Genomic DNA, 19,346 nt, shown 5'->3' on the forward strand with positions numbered 1-19,346 from the left:
ATCCAAACGTTTCATCTTTTTAGTGATTGAAGATAAACGTTTACAAATGTTACGAAACAAATCCAAACGGTTGAAAACAAATCCAAACGTTTAAAACGTTACCAAGCAAATTCAAACGTTTCACCTTTTTAGCGGTTTAAGCCAAACGGTTACTATCATTGCGAAACAAAGCCAAACGTTTACAAACGTTACGAAACAAATTCAAGCGTTTCCCTTTTATAGCAATTTAAGTCAAACTTTTACAAACGATACGAAACAAATCCAAGCATTTCACCTTTTTAGAAATTTAAGACAAACGTTTACAAATGTTATGAAAGAAATCCAAGCATTTCACCTTTTAGCAATTTAAGCGAAACGTTTACTAACGTTACGGAATAAAACCAAACGTTTCAACTTTTAAGCGATTTAAGCCAAACGTTGACAAAAATTACGAAACATAACCAAATGTTTCACCTTTTTTGCGATTTAAGCCAAACGTTTATAAACGTTATGAAACAAAACCAAACGTTTAAAACGGTACTAAACAAACGTTACGAAACAAATCGAAATGTTTACAAAGGTCACGAAACAAAACCAAAAGTTTCCCCTTGTTAGCGATTTATGCCAAACGTTTACAAACATTACGAAACAAATCCAAACGTTCTCCCTGTTGGGTCTTATGGGTTCATAACGCAGCGGAATTTCAAAAATTTATCTAAAAACCCAAACCAAGATCCATGTAATTCGAATTAACAGAATAATTACTTACTTGTATGTCGAATTCAACAGCAATGTAGGAAGGAAGGAGGTGGTTCACTTTGGTGATACCTGGCCTCAGATCAGAAACGCCTCCAAAAGAATGCGTCCTCTACGAGTATCCACACGAACAGACCTTAGCCAAAACTAGTGCTTGTGTGCTAGCACTATTGCTTCACAAGCAATTTCGAATTTTTGTGATTTAGTGAATAATGAATTTCGTAATTCTCAAACCAACTGCTTAATGAGTATTTATAGTGATAAATAACACTAGGGTTTGAGACAAATTCGAATTTCAATCTCATTGCAATTCTACAAGTTTATGTTTATCAAAAACTCCTTTTTGATAATTATCCATATATATTAATTACTATATTTATTATTTTCCAAAAATAATAAATTAAGGAAAACACTTATCCTTAAATTTCGAATTAATATATATATTTATTAATATATATATATTACGAATTATATATATATATATATATAATTAATCACTTAATCACATTGGGCTTGTACAACCCATAACTGTTTTGGGCCTGTTCTTAGTGTGCGACCCTGTAGGTTCATATAACGATGGCAGTAGGCTCGAAATCCCTATTTCAGCCCATAAGTCATAAGTGGCCTCTAGCAAGACATTATGACTACCCAAGTTATATGAATATCGATAATCCGATTTAACCATTTACAATAATATTTTAATCCCTTTGTCTCTCGATATCCAGATTGAATATAAGGCATAGTTATGTCATCCTTATAACATTCAATCATTAGTTTCTTGACTCTAAGTAGACTGAAAATGATAACTTCTTATCAATTAGCATGGCCATGCATTTTCTTCAGTCTATCTTCTTCAAGGGGCCCATAGATATCTTACTCAAATAAATGAGGGACAAATTCCTTCTCAGTCACTCATATTTCTCACATAGTTACTTTCATATCCAATGACAATCTATTCCATTATCCTGTTAAAGATAATGTAAGACTGTATCAAAATATGAAATAGCTATGTAGAAATCCATGATGATTTCAAGGTCAAAGGATTATACTAATAGAACTGTAATGAGAATTACTTATGACAGTGATCTATGTAGTATTCTCACAGTGGGTCATCCAGTGCCTTATTTCTCAAATAGCACCTATGATTTGACTTAATATCTCATATACATGATTAGTAAAACATAATCATCAGTCAACATCATACTAGTCTCAATGTTCTATTAAGACTAGGGATAGATGGTATATAATTCTTTTATTAAACCTAAGGGTTCTACTATCAAGTCACATACTCGATGACCTTAGAAAGAATTAACCATTCACGTATTTTAATCATTAATATAAAATGATAAAAAACTGCCAATCAATAAATAATAAAATGATAAAGTCAAAACATGGTCAAACATGATTGACCTAGTGCATATCACTAACAATCTCCCACTTGCACTAGGCCCAATCTACATTAAAACTAATTCCCATGGACCTAGTATGACTCTCATGCTTAGGCTGTGGAAGAGCCTTAGTTAGCGGATCAGCAACATTATCATTTGTCGAAACTCTGCATATCTTCACGTCTCTTCACTCAGTGATTTCTCGAATGAGATGATAACGTCTAAGTATGTGTTTGGATCGCTGATGTGATCTGGGCTCCTTTGCTTGTGCTATGGCCCCATTGTTATCACATAACAAGTTCACTGGATCGGATATACTAGGAACAACTCCTAATCCAGTTATGAACTTTTTGATCCAAAGAGCCTCCTTAGCTGCGTCTGAAGCAGCTATATACTCAGCTTCTGTTGTAGAATCAGCAACGGTGTCCTGCTTCGAGCTCTTCCAGCTAAAAGCACCTCCATTCAAACAAAACACATATCCTGACTGTGATTTATAATCATCAATGTCAGCTTGGAAGCTAGCGTCTGTGTAACCCTTTACAATCAGCTCATCTTCCTGACCACCATATAGCAAGAATGCATCCTTGGTTCTTCTCAAGTACTTAAGGATGTTCTTAACTGCTGCCCAGTGACTTTCACCTGGATTTGACTGGTATCTGCTCGTTGTACTCAAAGCATACGAGACATCAGGTCGAGTGCACAACATTGCATACATGATAGATCCAATAGCAGAAGCATATGGAATCTTACTCATGCGGTCTCGCTCATCCTGTGTCTTAGGACACTGAGTCTTGCTGAGACTGATGCCATGTGACATTGGCAAGAATCCTCTCTTGGAGTCTTGCATACTAAACCTGTTTAATACCTTATCAACATAAGTGCTTTGACTTAGGCCAATGAGTCTTCTAGATCTATCTCTATAGATCTTGATGCCTAATATATAAGCAGCATCGCCCAAGTCTTTCATTGAAAAACACTTCCCTAACCATGATTTAACATTTTGCAGTATGGGAATGTCGTTTCCAATTAGTAGTATGTCATCAACATAAAGCACTAAGAAAACAATCGCGCTCCCACTAACCTTCTTGTACACACAAGATTCATCTTCATTCCTGATGAATCCAAACTCTTTGATTGCTTCATCAAAACGAAGATTCCAACTCCGAGAAGCTTGCTTTAATCCATAAATGGATTTTTGAAGCTTGCAAACCTTTCCAGAATTCTCTGGACTGGCAAAACCCTCATGTTGTGTCATGTACACATCCTCAAGTAAGTTTCCATTAAGAAACGCTGTTTTGACATCCATTTGCCATATCTCATAGTCATAATATGCAGCTATGGCAAGGAGAATTCGAATGGATTTGAGCATAGCAACTGGTGAAAAAGTTTCATCATAGTCTATACCATGTATTTGTCTGAAACCTTTTGCAACTAGTCTTGCTTTATAGGTATGCACATTGCCATCCATGTCAGTCTTCATTTTGAAGACCCATTTGCACCCAATGGTTTTTACACCATCCGTTGGGTTAATCAAGGTCGAAACTTGATTATCATACATGGATTGCATTTCAGATCTCATGGCTTCGAGCCATTTTTCAGAGTCAGGACTATTTATGGCCTCTTGATAGGATGTGGGTTCTTCTTGATCCACAATCATCACATCATTGTTCTCAGTAATGAGAAATCCATATCTCATAGGATTATGACGTGTCCTATCAGACCTTCTTTGGCCTTGTGGTACTTGTACTGGTTCATCAATTGCTTGTTGATTCTTTTGAGGTTCCATACTTGGTACAATGCTATTTTGTGGTTCTTGAACTTCTTCAAGGTGTACTGTACTCCCACTGGTTCCTTTGGAAATAAATTCTTTTTCCAAAAAGATACCATTTCGAGCAACAAACACTTTGTTGTCATAAGCATTGTAGAAGTAATATCCTTTAGTTTCTTTAGGATATCCTACAAAAAGGCATTTGTCAGATTTGGGTGCTAATTTATCTGAAATTAGTCGCTTCACATAAGCTTGACATCCCCAAATCTTAAGAAAAGACAAACTAGGAGTTTTTCCAGTCCATATCTCATATGGTGTCTTTTCAACTGCCTTTGATGGAACTCTATTCAAAATGAATGCAGCGGTTTCTAAAGCATAACCCCAAAATGAGATTGGAAGATCAGTTTGACTCATCATTGATCGAACCATATCCAATAGAGTTCGATTTCTCCGTTCAGACACACCATTCCATTGTGGTGTTCCAGGTGGAGTCAATTGAGAAACGATCCCACAATCTCTTAGATGATCTACAAATTCTTGGCTTAAATATTCACCACCCCGATCAGATCTTAGTGTTTTAATATTTTTACCAAGTTGATTTTGTACTTCATTCTTAAATATTTTGAACTTTTCAAAAGATTCAGATTTATGTTTCATCAGATAAACATAACCATATCTACTGAGATCATCAGTAAAAGTAATGAAGTACTGAAATCCACCTCTAGCATTTGTACTTAATGGACCACATACATCTGTATGTATAAGGCCCAATAAGTTTTTAGCTCTTTCACCTTGTCCAACAAAAGGTGTTTTTGTCATTTTGCCCATTAGACAAGATTCACATGTTTCAAATGATTCATAATCAAATGAATTCAAAAGTCCATCTCTTTGAAGTTTTGATATGCGTTTCTCATTTATATGGCCTAAACGACAATGCCAGAGATAAGTAGAGTTTAAATCATTTGACTTAAACTTCTTGGCATTGATGTTATAGATTGATTTTTCATTAGTGTCTTCAACATTTAAAATATAAAGACCACTACTGCGTGGAGCATATCCATAAAGAATGTTATTATGCGAAATACTGCATTTATTATTCCTAATAATAAATTCAAAACCATCCTTGTCCAAACAAGAAACAGAAATAATATTCCTACACATGGTAGGTACATAATAACAATTGTTCAAAGATAAAATAAGTCCACTAGGCAAAGATAACTCATAAGTCCCTACAGCTAAAGCAGCAACTCTTGCTCCATTGCCAACTCGTAGGTCCACTTCGCCTTTTGTCAAACTTCTACTCCTTTTGAGACCCTGCACATTAGTACAAATGTGAGATCCAGATCCAGTATCTAATACCCATGAATCAGAAGTAGAAAGATTAATTTCTATAACATGAATACCTGAAGTGGTAGTCTCACTACCCTTGTTCTTCTTCAGATCATCCAGATATTTCTTGCAATTCCTTTTCCAATGTCCAGGTTCCTTGCAGAAAAAGCAAGTTCCTTCCTTTGGCGGTTTTGCTTTGGGTTCATCCTTGGTCTTGGGCTTGGACTTGGGTTTAGACTTCTTGAAAGCCTTTCCCTTGCCCTTACCAGACCTTTTCATACCCTTTCCCTTGTTGACCATAAGAACATCCTTAATCTCATTCTTGATGTTCTTTTCAGCAGTTTGAAGCATCCCATGCAACTCTGTGGTGGTCTTCTCCATATTATGCATATTGAAGTTCATGATGAAACCATCATAAGCCTCAGGCAAAGATTGGAGAATAATGTCTGTAGCCAACTCTTGGGCAATTGGGAGACCGAGCCTGTCCAAATGTTCAAGATGACCCTTCATCTTCAAAACATGAGGACTAACTGAGCCGCTAGTAGTCAACTTGCAAGAAAGCAAATCCTTGATGGTATTGAACCTTTCAATTCTTGCTCTCTCTTGGAACATTTCCATTAGATCAGTAATCATGGTGTAAGCATCCAATTCCATCATTTGCTTTTGGAGTTCATTCTCCATGCATCCAAGCATAATGCAAGTGACATCAGTAGAGTCATTGAGATGCTTCGTATAAGCATCCCTTTGAGCTCTAGTAGCAGCAGGAGCTGGTTCCTCAGGGAGGGGTTGATCAAGGATATATTCCTTTCTTTCTTGCCTAAGAACAATTCTTAGTTTTCTGTACCAGTCCAGAAAGTTAGTGCCATTGAGCTTATCCTTCTCAAGGATTGATCGCACTGATGAAGTATGTGTAGTGTTTGTAGCCATCTCTACAACAATAAATATACAAGTAGCATTTAATAAAAGGCACAATAAAATTCCCACAACATATATCCATAATTCATATAAAAACCCTTAATAATAGTGGGACAAGATCCATATTTCACCCTACTTCAAGTAAGCTTTGGCTTATCACTTTAAGTGTGGTTTATTTAGGTAGGTAACACTTTACCAATTACATCTCATGCAATTCTTGAACATAGAATATTAACATCACATGTAGTCTTGATATTCTATCTTATACCCTAGGTTCAAAACTATTTTGATAACCTAGTTAAGTCTAACCAAATCAAACATATGGATATCACTTTTATCCAACTTATCTTACTTAGATGACTTTATACATCATGCTTTGGCATAGCCTATACATAGCAATCTAAGTCTTGATAAGTGTTATTACAATGGGAGGTATATTGAAGACTTAATATTAAATAAGGGTTTGTTATTTATCCTATTTAGTTATCCTATCTTATCACATGTAAAATAATCATGCAAAGCATATAACCAATAAGATAAACATTAAAAACATATTATTTTACTATTTTAAATCATATTTAACAACAATCATATAAGTATGTTATTCATGATAATTTAAATCATATTTAAAATTTATCATTAAAGTATTAAAATAAAATACATGACAAAAACACGCCGGCTTAAAAGGATAACGGTCCTTAATGGGGTGTATCAGCGGGGTCCAAGGGGCGCGGCCCCTTGGCGGGATCTGGGGGCAGCGCCCCGAGCGGGGTCCAAGGGGCAGCGCCCCTGGCGGGGCCCGGGGGCAGAGCCCCAGGCGGTGGTCCCGCTAGTTTTCTCACATGTTACTCTTAACAGAATTAAAATTTCTTTATCCGAAATCAATAATCTTAACTGATTACGGTTTATTTTAATATGTTCAAAACAGATTAAAATAACCCCAAAACCCTAATTACTGCATCTTAAAAACTGTTCAGAAACAATTTATTTAACACTTAAATAACAACAGTTTCATTAATTCGGCTCATAGCAGGATTAAATACAGTTTTATAAATTATGTTCATAACATAATTAAACACAGTTTTATCAATAGAATTAAAACAGTTTCACAAACAGTTTACTAATCCTATTTAAAACAGAATTACTAATAGAATCAAAACAGTTTCACAAACAGTTTACTAATCCTATTCAAAACAGAATTACTAATAGAATTAAAACAGTTTCACAAACAGTTTACTAATCCTATTCAAAACAGAATTACTAATAGAATTAAAACCAGTTTCACAAACAGTTTACTAATCCTATTCAAAAACAGTTTTCCTAATAGAATTAAAACAGTTTCATAAACAGTTTACTAATCCTTATTCAAAAACAGTTTTATTATTCTGTTTCCCCTTTTCTTATCAATTCGTATGAACATTAATACTACGAAACCTTTAATCAAATTAAAACGTAATATTAATTTAGAACAGTATATTCGAAGTTTTAATCACATTAAACAATTAATCAAATTAATTCTTCATACTGTTTCTCATACAATTAATCACATAAACGTTTTATGTAAAATTACAACGAATTATAATTCCTTCAAAAACAATTTCGAAAAACAACCCCTTTTTCAAAACAGAACATACAATAAGCATATATCACATATATACTCAGAATCTAATTAATCAAATTACAAGCAGCTCTGATACCACTGTTGGGTTTTATGGGTTCATAACGCAGCGGAATTTCAAAAATTTATCTAAAAACCCAAACCAAGATCCATGTAATTCGAATTAACAGAATAATTACTTACTTGTATGTCGAATTCAACAGCAATGTAGGAAGGAAGGAGGTGGTTCACTTTGGTGATACCTGGCCTCGGATCAGAAACGCCTCCAAAAGAATGCGTCCTCTACGAGTATCCACACGAACAGACCTTAGCCAAAACTAGTGCTTGTGTGCTAGCACTATTGCTTCACAAGCAATTTCGAATTTTAGTGATTTAGTGAATAATGAATTTCGTAATTCTCAAACCAACTGCTTAATGAGTATTTATAGTGATAAATAACACTAGGGTTTGAGACAAATTCGAATTTCAATCTCATTGCAATTCTACAAGTTTATGTTTATCAAAAACTCCTTTTTGATAATTATCCATATATATTAATTACTATATTTATTATTTTCCAAAAATAATAAATTAAGGAAAACACTTATCCTTAAATTTCGAATTAATATATATATTTATTAATATATATATATTACGAATTATATATATATATATATATATATATAATTAATCACTTAATCACATTGGGCTTGTACAACCCATAACTGTTTTGGGCCTGTTCTTAGTGTGCGACCCTGTAGGTTCATATAACGTTGGCAGTAGGCTCTAAATCCCTATTTCAGCCCACAAGTCATAAGTGGCCTCTAGCAAGACATTATGACTACCCAAGTTATATGAATATCGATAATCCGATTTAACCATTTACAATAATATTTTAATCCCTTTGTCTCTCGATATCCAGATTGAATATAAGGCATAGTTATGTCATCCTTATAACATTCAATCATTAGTTTCTTGACTCTAAGTAGACTGAAAATGATAACTTCTTATCAATTAGCATGGCCATGCATTTTCTTCAGTCTATCTTCTTCAAGGGGCCCATAGATATCTTACTCAAATAAATGAGGGACAAATTCCTTCTCAGTCACTCACATTTCTCACATAGTTACTTTCATATCCAATGACAATCTATTCCATTATCCTGTTAAAGATAATGTAAGACTGTATCAAAATATGAAATAGCTATGTAGAAATCCATGATGATTTCAAGGTCAAAGGATTATACTAATAGAACTGTAATGAGAATTACTTATGACAGTGATCTATGTAGTATTCTCACAGTGGGTCATCCAGTGCCTTATTTCTCAAATAGCACCTATGATTTGACTTAATATCTCATATACATGATTAGTAAAACATAATCATCAGTCAACATCATACTAGTCTCAATGTTCTATTAAGACTAGGGATAGATGGTATATAATTCTTTTATTAAACCTAAGGGTTCTACTATCAAGTCACATACTCGATGACCTTAGAAAGAATTAACCATTCAAGTATTTTAATCATTAATATAAAATGATAAAAAACTGCCAATCAATAAATAATAAAATGATAAAGTCAAAACATGGTCAAACATGATTGACCTAGTGCATATCACTAACACTCCCTTTTTCGCGATTTATGCCAAACGTTTACAGACGTTTCGAAACAAATCCCACCATTTCAACTTTTTAGCAATTTCAGCCAAGCGTTTACAAACGTCAGGAAACGAATCCAAGCGTTTCACCTTTTTAGAAATTTAAATCAAACGTTTAAAACGTTACGAAACAAATCCAAACGTTTCACATTTTTAGCAATTTAAGCTAAATGTTTACAAACGTTACGAAATAAATCCAAACGTTTCACCTTTTTAGCGATTTAAGCAAAACATTTACAAATGTTACCAAACAAATCCAAACGTTTCACCTTTTGAGCGATTAAGTCGAACGTTTACAAATGTTACGAAATAAAACCAAATGTTTCACCTTTTTGCGATTTAAGCCAAATGTTTTCAAACATTACAGGACGAATCCAAACGTTTCCCTTTTTTGCGATTGAAGCCAAATGTTTACAAACGTTATGAAAGAAATCCAAATGTTTGACCTTTTTAGCGATTTAAGACTACCGTTTACAAACGTTAGGAAACAAATCCAAACGTTTCACCTTTTTAGCGATCTAAGCCAAACATTTACAAAGGTTAAGAAACAAATCCAAACGTGTCACCTTTTTAGCAATTTAAGCCAAACATTTACAAAAGTTACGAAACAAATGCAAACGTTTCACCTTTTTAGCGATTTAAGCCAAATGTTTACAAAGGTTATGAAAGAAAACCAAATGTTTCACTTTTTTAGCGATTTAAGCCAAACGTTTACAAAGGTTACGAAACAAATCTAAATGTGTCACCTTTTTAGCAATTTAAGCCAAACGTTTACAAACGTTACAAAAAAATCCAAATGTTTCCCATTTTTAGCAATTTAAGCCAAACATTTACAAACGTTACGAAATAAATACAAATGTTTCCCATTTTAAGCGATATAAGCTGAATATTTACAAACGTTACGAAACAAAACCAAACGTTTAAAACATTACAAAGCAAATCCAAACGTTTCACCTTTTTAGCAATTTAAGCCGAACGTCTACAAACGTTACGAAACAAATCCAAGCGTTCCACCTTTTTAGCAATTTAAGACAAACATTTACAAACGTTACGAAATATCAAACGTTTCGCCTTTTTATCGAATTAAGCCAAACGTTTACAAACGTTCCCCTTGTTAGCGATTTAAGCCTAACGTTTCAAATGTTACGAAACAAAACCAAATATTTCACCTTTTTGGAGATTTAAGCGAAACGTTTACAAATATTACAAAACAAAACCAAACGTTTAAAACGTTACGAAAGAAATCCAAACGTTTAAAACGCTATGAAAGAAATCCAAACGTTTACAAACGTTACGAAACAAAATCAAACGTCTCACCTTTTTAGTGATTTAAGCCAAACGTTTACAAACGTTATGAAACAAAACCAAACGTTTCCCCTTTTTAGCGATTTAATCCACAAGTTTACAAACGTTACGAAACAAATCCAAAAGTTTATCCTTTTTAGCGATTTAAGCCAAACGTTTACAAACGTTACGAAACAAATCCAAATGTTTCACCTTTTTAGGGATTTAAGCCAAATGTTTACAAACATTACGAAACAAAACCAAACGTTTAACCTTTTTAGCGATTTAAGCCAAATGTTTACAAACGTTATGAAACAAAACTAAACATTTAAAACGTTACAAAACAAATCCACACCTTTACAAACGTTACAAAATAACACCAAAAGTTTCCACATTTTAGCAATTTTAGCCAAAGGTTTATAAACGTTGTGAAACAAAACCAAACGTTTGTAAATGTTACGAAACAAATCTAAAGGTTTCACATATTTAGTGATTTGAGCCAAATGTTTACAAACGTTACGAAACAAATCCAAACGTCTCACCTTTTTAGTGATTGAAGCCAAACGTCTATAAAAGTTACGAAACAAATCCATACATTTCGAAACAAATCTAAACGTTTAATATAGTTACGAAACAAATCCAAACGTTTCACCGTATTAGCGATTTAAGCCAAACGTTTATAAACGTTACAAAACAAATCCAAACGTTTCACCTTTTTAGCGATTTGATTCGAACGTTTACAAATGTTACGAAACAAAACCAAACGTTTCACCTTTTTAGCAATTTAAGCCAAACATTTTCAAATGTTATAGAATAATCCAAATGTTGCACCTTTTTAGCGATTTAGGCCAAATGTTTACATACGTTATGAAACAAATCCAAATGTTTCACCTTATTAGCGATTTAAGCCAAACGTTTCCAAAGGTTATGAAACAAAACCAAATGTTTCACCTTTTTAGCGATTTAAGCCAAACAATTACCAAAAATTATGAAACAAATCCAAACGTGTCACCTTTTTAGCAATTTAAGCCAAACGTTTACAAAAGTTACGAAACAAATCCAAACGTTTCACCTTTTAATCGATTTAAGCCAAACGTTTATAAATGTTATGAAACAAGTCCAAATATTTAAAACGTTACGAAATAAATCCAAATGTTTACAAACATTACGGAACAAAAACAAACGTTTCACATTTTTAACAATTTAAGCCAAACGTTACGAAACAAAACCAAACGTTTCTCCTTTTTAGCGATTTAAGCAAAACGTTTACAAACGTTACGAAACAAATCCAAACGTTTCCCCATTTTAGAGATTTAAGCCAAACGTTTAAAACGTTACGAAACAAATCCAAATGTTTCGCCTTTTTAGTGATTTAAGCCAAATGTTTACAAACATTACGAAAAAAATCCAAATGTTTCGCCTTTTTAGCGATTGAAGCCAAAAATTTACAAATGTTTCGAAACAAAACCAAGCGTTTCCCCTTTTTAGTAATTGAAACCAAACATTTACAAACATAACAAAACAAATCCAAGCGCTTCACCTTTTTAGCAATTTAAGCCAAACGTTTACAAACATTGCGAAACAAATCCAAACGTTTCCCCTTTTTAGCGATTTAAGCCAAACGTTTACAAACGTCGCGAAACAAATCCAAACATTTCAACTTTTTAGCGATTTAAGACAAACGTTGACAAACGTTACGAAACAAATCCAAACGTTTCACCCTTTTAGTAATTTAAACCAAACGTTTACGAACGTTATGAAACAAATCGAAGCGTTTCAACTTTTTAGCACTATAAACCAAACGTTACGAAACAAATCCAAGCGTTTGACCTTATTAGCAATTTAAGCCAAACGTTTACAAACGTTACGAAACAAATCCAAGCGTTTCAATTTTTTAATAATTTAAGCCAAACGTTTACAAACGTTACGAAACAAATCCAAATGTTTCACCTTTTTAGCGATTTAAGCCAAACGTTTACAAAGATTACGAAACAAATTCAAACGTTTCACCTTTTTGGCGATTTAAGCCAAACGTTTACAAAGGTTACGAGACAAATCCAAACGTGTCACCTTTTTAGCAGTTTCAGCCAGACGTTTAGAAACGTTACGAAACAATTCCAAACGTTTCACCTTTTTAGCGATTTAAGCCAGACGTTTACAAACGTTACGAAACAAAACCAAACGTTTAAAACGTTACGAAACAAATTCAAACGTTTCACATTTTTAACGATTTAAGCCAAATGTTTACAAACGTTACGAAACAAAACCAAGCATTTCATCTTTTTAGTAATTTAAGCCAAAAGTTTACAAACGTTATGAAACAAATCCAAGCGTTTAACCGTTTTAGAAATTTAAGCCAAACGTTTAAAAACGTCATGAAACAACTCGAAACGTTTCACCTTTTTAGTGACTTAAGCAAAACGTTTACAAACGTTACGAAACAAATCCAAACGTTTCACCTTTTTAACGATTTAAGCCAAACGTTTACAAACATTACGAAACAAATCCAAACATTTCACCTTTTTAGCGATTTAAGCCAAACGTTTACAAACGTTACGAAAAAAAACCCAACGTTTAAAACGTTTTGAAAGAAATCCAAACATTACCAATCAACACCAAACCTTTTTAACGATTTAAGCCAAACGTTACGAAACAAATCCAAACATTTCACCTTTTTAGCGATTTAAGCCAAACGTTTACAAACGTTACGAAAAAATACCCAACGTTTAAAACGTTTTGAAAGAAATCCAAATGTTACCAATCAACACCGAACGTGTCCCCATTTTAGCAATTTAAGCCAAACATTTATAAACGTTCAGAAACAAAACCAAACGTTTGTAAACGTTACGAAAAGAATCCAAACGTTTCACATTTTTAGTGATTTGAGCTAAAAGTTTACAAACATTACGAAACAAATCCAAACGTTTCACCTTTTTAGTTTTTGGAGCCAAATGTTTAAAAAGGTTACGAAACAAATCCAAACGTTTTGAAACAAATCCAAACATTTAAAATGTAACGAAACAAATCCAACCGTTTCACTTTTTTAGTGACTTAAGCCGAACGTTTACAAAGGTTACGAAACAAAACCAATCGTTTCACCTTTTTAGCGATTTAAGCCTAACGTTTACAAACGTTACGAAACAAATACAAACGTTTCCCCATTTTAGCGATTTAAACCAAACGTTTACAAACGTTACGAAACAAATCCAAGCATTTCAACTTTATAGCAATTTAAGACAAATGTTTACAAACGTTATGAAACAAATCCAAGAGTTTCACCTTTTTAGCAATTTAAGCCAAAGGTTTATAAACGTTTCAAAACAAATCAAAATGTTTCACCTTTTTGGCGATTTAAGCCAAACGTTTACAAAGGTTACGAGACAAATCCAAACATGTCACCTTTTTAGCAGTTTCAGCCAGACGTTTACAAACGTTACGAAACAATTCCAAACGTTTAACCTTTTTAGCGATTTAAGCCAAACGTTTACAAACGTTGCGAAACAAAACCAAACGTTTAAAATGTTACGAAACAAATTCAAACGTTTCACATTTTTAACGATTTAAGCCAAATGTTTACAAACGTTACGAAACAAATCAAAGCGTTTCACCTTTTTAGCAATTTAAGCCAAACGTTTACAAACGTTACGAAACAACTCGGAACGTTTCACCTTTTTAGCGATTTAAGCCAAACATTTACAAACGTTACGAAAAATACCAAACGTTTCACCTTTATAGCGATTTAAGCCTAACGTTTACAAACGCTACGAAACAAATCCAAACGTTTTGCCTTTTTAATGATTTAAGCCAAATGTTTACCAACATTATGAAACAAATCCAAACGTTTCCCCTTTTTAGCGATTTAAGTCAAACGTTTACAAACGTTACGCAACAAAACCAAATGTTTCATCTTTTTAGCGATTTAGGCCAAACGTTTACAAACGTTACGATACAAAACCAAACGTTTCACCTTTTTAATGATTTATGCCAAACGTTTACAAACGTTATGAGAAAAAACCAAACATTTCACTTTTCTAGCGATTTAATCCAAATGTTTACAAACGTTACGAAATAAATCCAAACATTTCACCTTTTTTGTGATTTAAGCCAAACGTTTACCAACATTACAAAACAAATCCAAACGTTTCACGTTTTTAGCAATTTAAACCAAACGTTTACAAACGCTACGAAAAAAATCGAAACGTTTCAAGTTTTTGGCGATTTCAGCCAAACGTTTACATAGGTTACGAAATAAATCCAAACCATTCCGCTTTTTAGCGATTTAAGCCAAACGTTTACAAAGATTACGAAACAAATCCAAACGTTTACAAAGGTTACGAAACAAATCCAAACGTGTCTCCTTTTTAGCAATTAAAGCCATACGTTTACAAACGTTACGAAACAATTGCAAATGTTTCACCTTTTTAGCGATTTAAGCCAAACGTTTACAAACGTTACGAAACAAAACCAAACGTTTAAAACATTACGAAACAAATTCAAACGTTTCACATTTTTAGCGATTTAAGTAAAATGTTTACAAATGTTACAAAAAAAAGCAAGCGTTTCACCTTTTTAGCAATTTAAGCCAAACGTTTACAAACGATAAAAAACAAATCCAAGCGTTTTAGCAATTTAAGCCAAACGTTTACAAAGATTACGAAACAAATTCAAATGTTTCGCCTTTTTGGCGATTTAAGCCAAACGTTTACGAAGATTACGAAACAAATCCAAATGTTTCACCTTTTTAGCAATTTAAGCCAAACATTAACAAACGTTACGAAACAAATCCAAGTGTTTCATATTTTTAGCAATTTAAGCCAACCGTTTACAAATATTACGAATGAAATCCAAACGATTTCCCTTTTTAGTGATTGAAGCCAAACGTTTACAAATGTTACGAAACAAATCCAAACGTTTCGAAACAAATCCAAACGGTTAATACGTTACGAAGCAAATCCAAACGATTCACCTTCTTAGCAATTTAAGCCAAACGTTTATAAACGCTACGAAACAACGCCAAACGTTTAAAAACGTTACGAAACAAATCCAAGTGTTTTACCTTTACAGCAATTTCAGCCAAACGTTTACAAACGTTACGAAACAAAACCAAACGTTTCACCTTTTTAGCGATTTAAGCCAAACATTTTCAAACGTTACGAAACAAATCCAAACGTTTCACCTTTTTAGTGATTTAAGCCAAACGTTTACAAACGTTACGAAACAAATCCAAGTGTTTCACCTTTACAGCAATTTAAGCCAAACATTTACAAACATTACGAAACAAAACCAAACGTTTCCCCTTTTTAATGATTTATGCCAAACGTTTACAAACGTTACGAAACAAATCCAAGCGTTTTACCTTTTTAGCGATTTAAGCCAAACGTTTACAAACGTTACGAAACAAATCCAAACGTTTGACCTTTATAGCGATTTAACTCAAATGTTTACAAACGTTACGAAACAAATCCAAGCGTTTCACCTTTTTAGCGATTTAAGACAAACGTTTACAAATGTTACGAAACAAATCCAAACGTTTCACCTTTTTAGCGATTAAAGCCAAATGTTTACAAACGTTACGAAACAAAACCAAATGTTTCACCTTTTTCGCGATTTAAGCCAAGCGTTTACAAACGTTACGAAACAAAACCAAACGTTTAAAACGTTTTGAAAGAAATCCAAACGTTACAAAACAACACCAAACGTTTCCCCATTTTAGCAATTTAAGCCAAACGTTTATAAACGTTGAGAAACAAAACTAAACGTTTGTAAATGTTACGAAACAAATCCAAACGTTTCACATTTTTAGTGATTTAAGCCAAAAGTTTACAAACGTTACGAACAAATCCAAACATTTAAAATGTTCCGAAACAAATCTAACCGTTTCACCTTTTTAGTGACTTAAGCTGAACGTTTAGAAAGGTTACGAAACAAAACCAATCGTTTCACCTTTTTAGCGATTTAAGCCTAACGTTTACAAACGTTACGAAACAAATCGAAACGTTTCACTATTTTAGCGATATAAGCCAAACGTTTACAAACGTTACGAAACAAAACCAAGCGTTTAAAACATTAAGAAACAAATCCACACGTTTCACATTTTTAGTGATTTATGCCAAACGTTTACAAACGTTAACGTTTCACCTTTTTATCGATTTATGCCAAACATTAACAAAGGTTATGAAAGAAATCCAAATGTATCACCTTTTTAGCAATTTAAGCCAAACATTTACAAACGTTACGAAATAAATCCAAGCGTTTCACCTTTTTAGTAATTTAAGCCAAACGTTTACAATTGTTACGAATGAAATCCAAACAATTCCCCTTTTTAGTGATTGAAGCCAAACGTTTACAAATGTTACGAAACAATTCCAAACGTTTAAAACGTTACGAAGCAAATCCAAACGATTCACCTTTTTAGTAATTTAAGCCAAACATTTACAAACGTTAAGAAACAAAGCCAAACGTTTACAAACGTTACGAAACAAATCCAAGTGTTTCACCTCTACAGCAATTTCAGCCAAACGTTTACAAACGTTACGAAACAAAACACTACGTTTCACCTTTTTAGCGATTTAAGCCAAACGCTTACAAATGCTACGAAACAAATCCAAGCGTTTCACGTTTTTAGCAATTTAAGCCAAACGTTTACTAACGTTTTGAGACAAAACCAAACGTTTCACATTTTTAGCGATGTAAGCAAAACGTTTACAAACGTTACGAAACAAATCCATAGGTTTCGCCTTTATAGCGATCGAACCCAAACGTTTACAAACATTACAAAACAAATCCAAACGTTTCACATTTTTAGCGATTTAAGCCAAATGTTTACAACCATTACGAAACAAAACCAAACATTTCACCTTTTTAGCGATTTAAGCCAAACGTTTATAAATGTTAAGAAACAAAACCAAACGTTAAAACATTACAAAACAAACGTTACGAAATAAATCCAAACGTTACGAAACAAAACCAAATGTTTCACCTTTTTAGCAATTTATGCTTAACGTTTACAAACGTTACGAAACAAAACCAAACGTTTCACCTTTTTAACGATTTAAGCCAAACTTTTACAAACATTACGAAACAAACGTTACGAAACAAATCCAAACGTTTACAAACATTTTTCGAAACAAAACCAAATGTTTCCCCTTTTTAGCGATTTAAGCCAAACGTTTACAAACGTTACGAAACAAAACCAAATGTTTCACCTTTTTGGTGATTTAAGCCAAACGTTTACAAACGTTACGAAACAAATCCAAACATTTCACGTTTTTAGCGATTTAAGCCAACCATTTACAAACGTTACGAAACAAATCAAAACGTTTCATCTTTTTAGCGATTTAAGCCAAACGTTAATAAACGTTACGAAAGAAAAAAAATCAAATGATTCATCTTTTTATCGATTTAAGCCAAACGTTTACAAACATTACGAAACAAAACCAAACGTTTAAAACGTTACAAAACAATTCCAAACGTTTCCAACATTACAAAACAACACCAAACGTTTCCCCATTTTAGAAATTTTAGCCAAACGTTTATAAACGTTACGAAACAAAACCAAACGTTTGTAAACGTTACGAAACGTTTGTAAACGTTATGAAACAAATCCAAACATTTCACATTTTTAGTGATTTAAGCCAAAAGTTTACAAACATTTCGAAACAAATCCAAACGTTTCACCTTTTTAGCGATTTAAGCCGAACGTTTACAAACGTTATGAAACAAATCCAAGCGTTTCAACTTGTTAGCAATTTAAGCCCAACATTTACAAACGTTACGAATCAAATCCAAGCATTTCACCTTTATTGCAATTTAAGCCAAACGTTTACAAATGTTACGAAACAAATCCAAGCGTTTCACCTTTTTAGTAATTTAAGCCAAACGTTTACAAACGTTATGAAACAAATCCAAATATTTCACCTTTTCAGCGATTTATGCCAAACGTTTACAAAGGTTTAGAAACAAATCCAAACGTTTCACCTTTTTAGCGATTTAAGCCAAACGTTTACAAACGTTAGAAACCAATCTAAACGTTTCACCTTTTTAGCGATTTATGCCAAACATTTACATGTGTTACGAAACAAAACCATGCGTTTAAAACGTTACGAAACAAATCCAAATGTTTCACATTTTTAGCGATTTAAGCCAAACATTTACACACGGTACGAAACAAATCAAAGCGTTTTACTCATTTAGAAATTTATGCCAAACATTTACAAACGTTTGGAAACAAATCCAACCGTTTCACCTTTTTAGCAATTTAAGACAAATTTTAACAAACGTTGCAAAACAAATCCAAATGTTTCACCTTTTTAGCGATATAAGCCAAATGTTTACAAACATTATGAAACAAATCCAAACGTTTCACCTTTTAGAAATTTAAGCCAAAGGTTTACAAATGTTATGAAACAAAACCAAACGTTTAAAACGTTATGAAAAAAATCCAAACGTCTCCCATTTTTAGCGATTTAAGAGAAACGTTTGCAAATGCTACGAAACAAATCCAAACGTTTCACCTTTTTAGCGATTTAAGCCAAACTTTTACAAATGTCACAAAACAAATCCAAACGTTTACAAACGTTATGAAACAAAACCAGACGTTTCACCTTTTTAGCGATTTAAGCCAAACGTTTACAAACGTTACGATACAAAACCAAACGTTTCACCTTTTTA

The 19,346-nt window shown here is 33.2% G+C and overlaps 1 protein-coding gene across 1 annotated transcript; it reads right to left on the bottom strand.

Moving 5' to 3' along the window:
• Positions 1 to 5,132: 5,132 nt before the first annotated feature.
• LOC130015752 (uncharacterized) lies at positions 5,133 to 5,686 on the bottom strand. The gene is made up of 2 exons (XM_056106513.1): positions 5,295 to 5,686; positions 5,133 to 5,205 (listed from the first exon to the last, which is right to left on the bottom strand). The coding sequence occupies exons 1-2, from the start codon at positions 5,620 to 5,622 to the stop codon at positions 5,189 to 5,191; spliced, it is 345 nt and encodes a 114-aa protein (XP_055962488.1). The 5' UTR covers positions 5,623 to 5,686; the 3' UTR covers positions 5,133 to 5,188.
• Between the last annotated feature and the right edge of the window lie 13,660 nt (positions 5,687 to 19,346).

Source organism: Mercurialis annua, linkage group LG7 (assembly GCF_937616625.2).
Source record: "Mercurialis annua linkage group LG7, ddMerAnnu1.2, whole genome shotgun sequence".
NCBI lineage: Eukaryota > Viridiplantae > Streptophyta > Magnoliopsida > Malpighiales > Euphorbiaceae > Mercurialis > Mercurialis annua.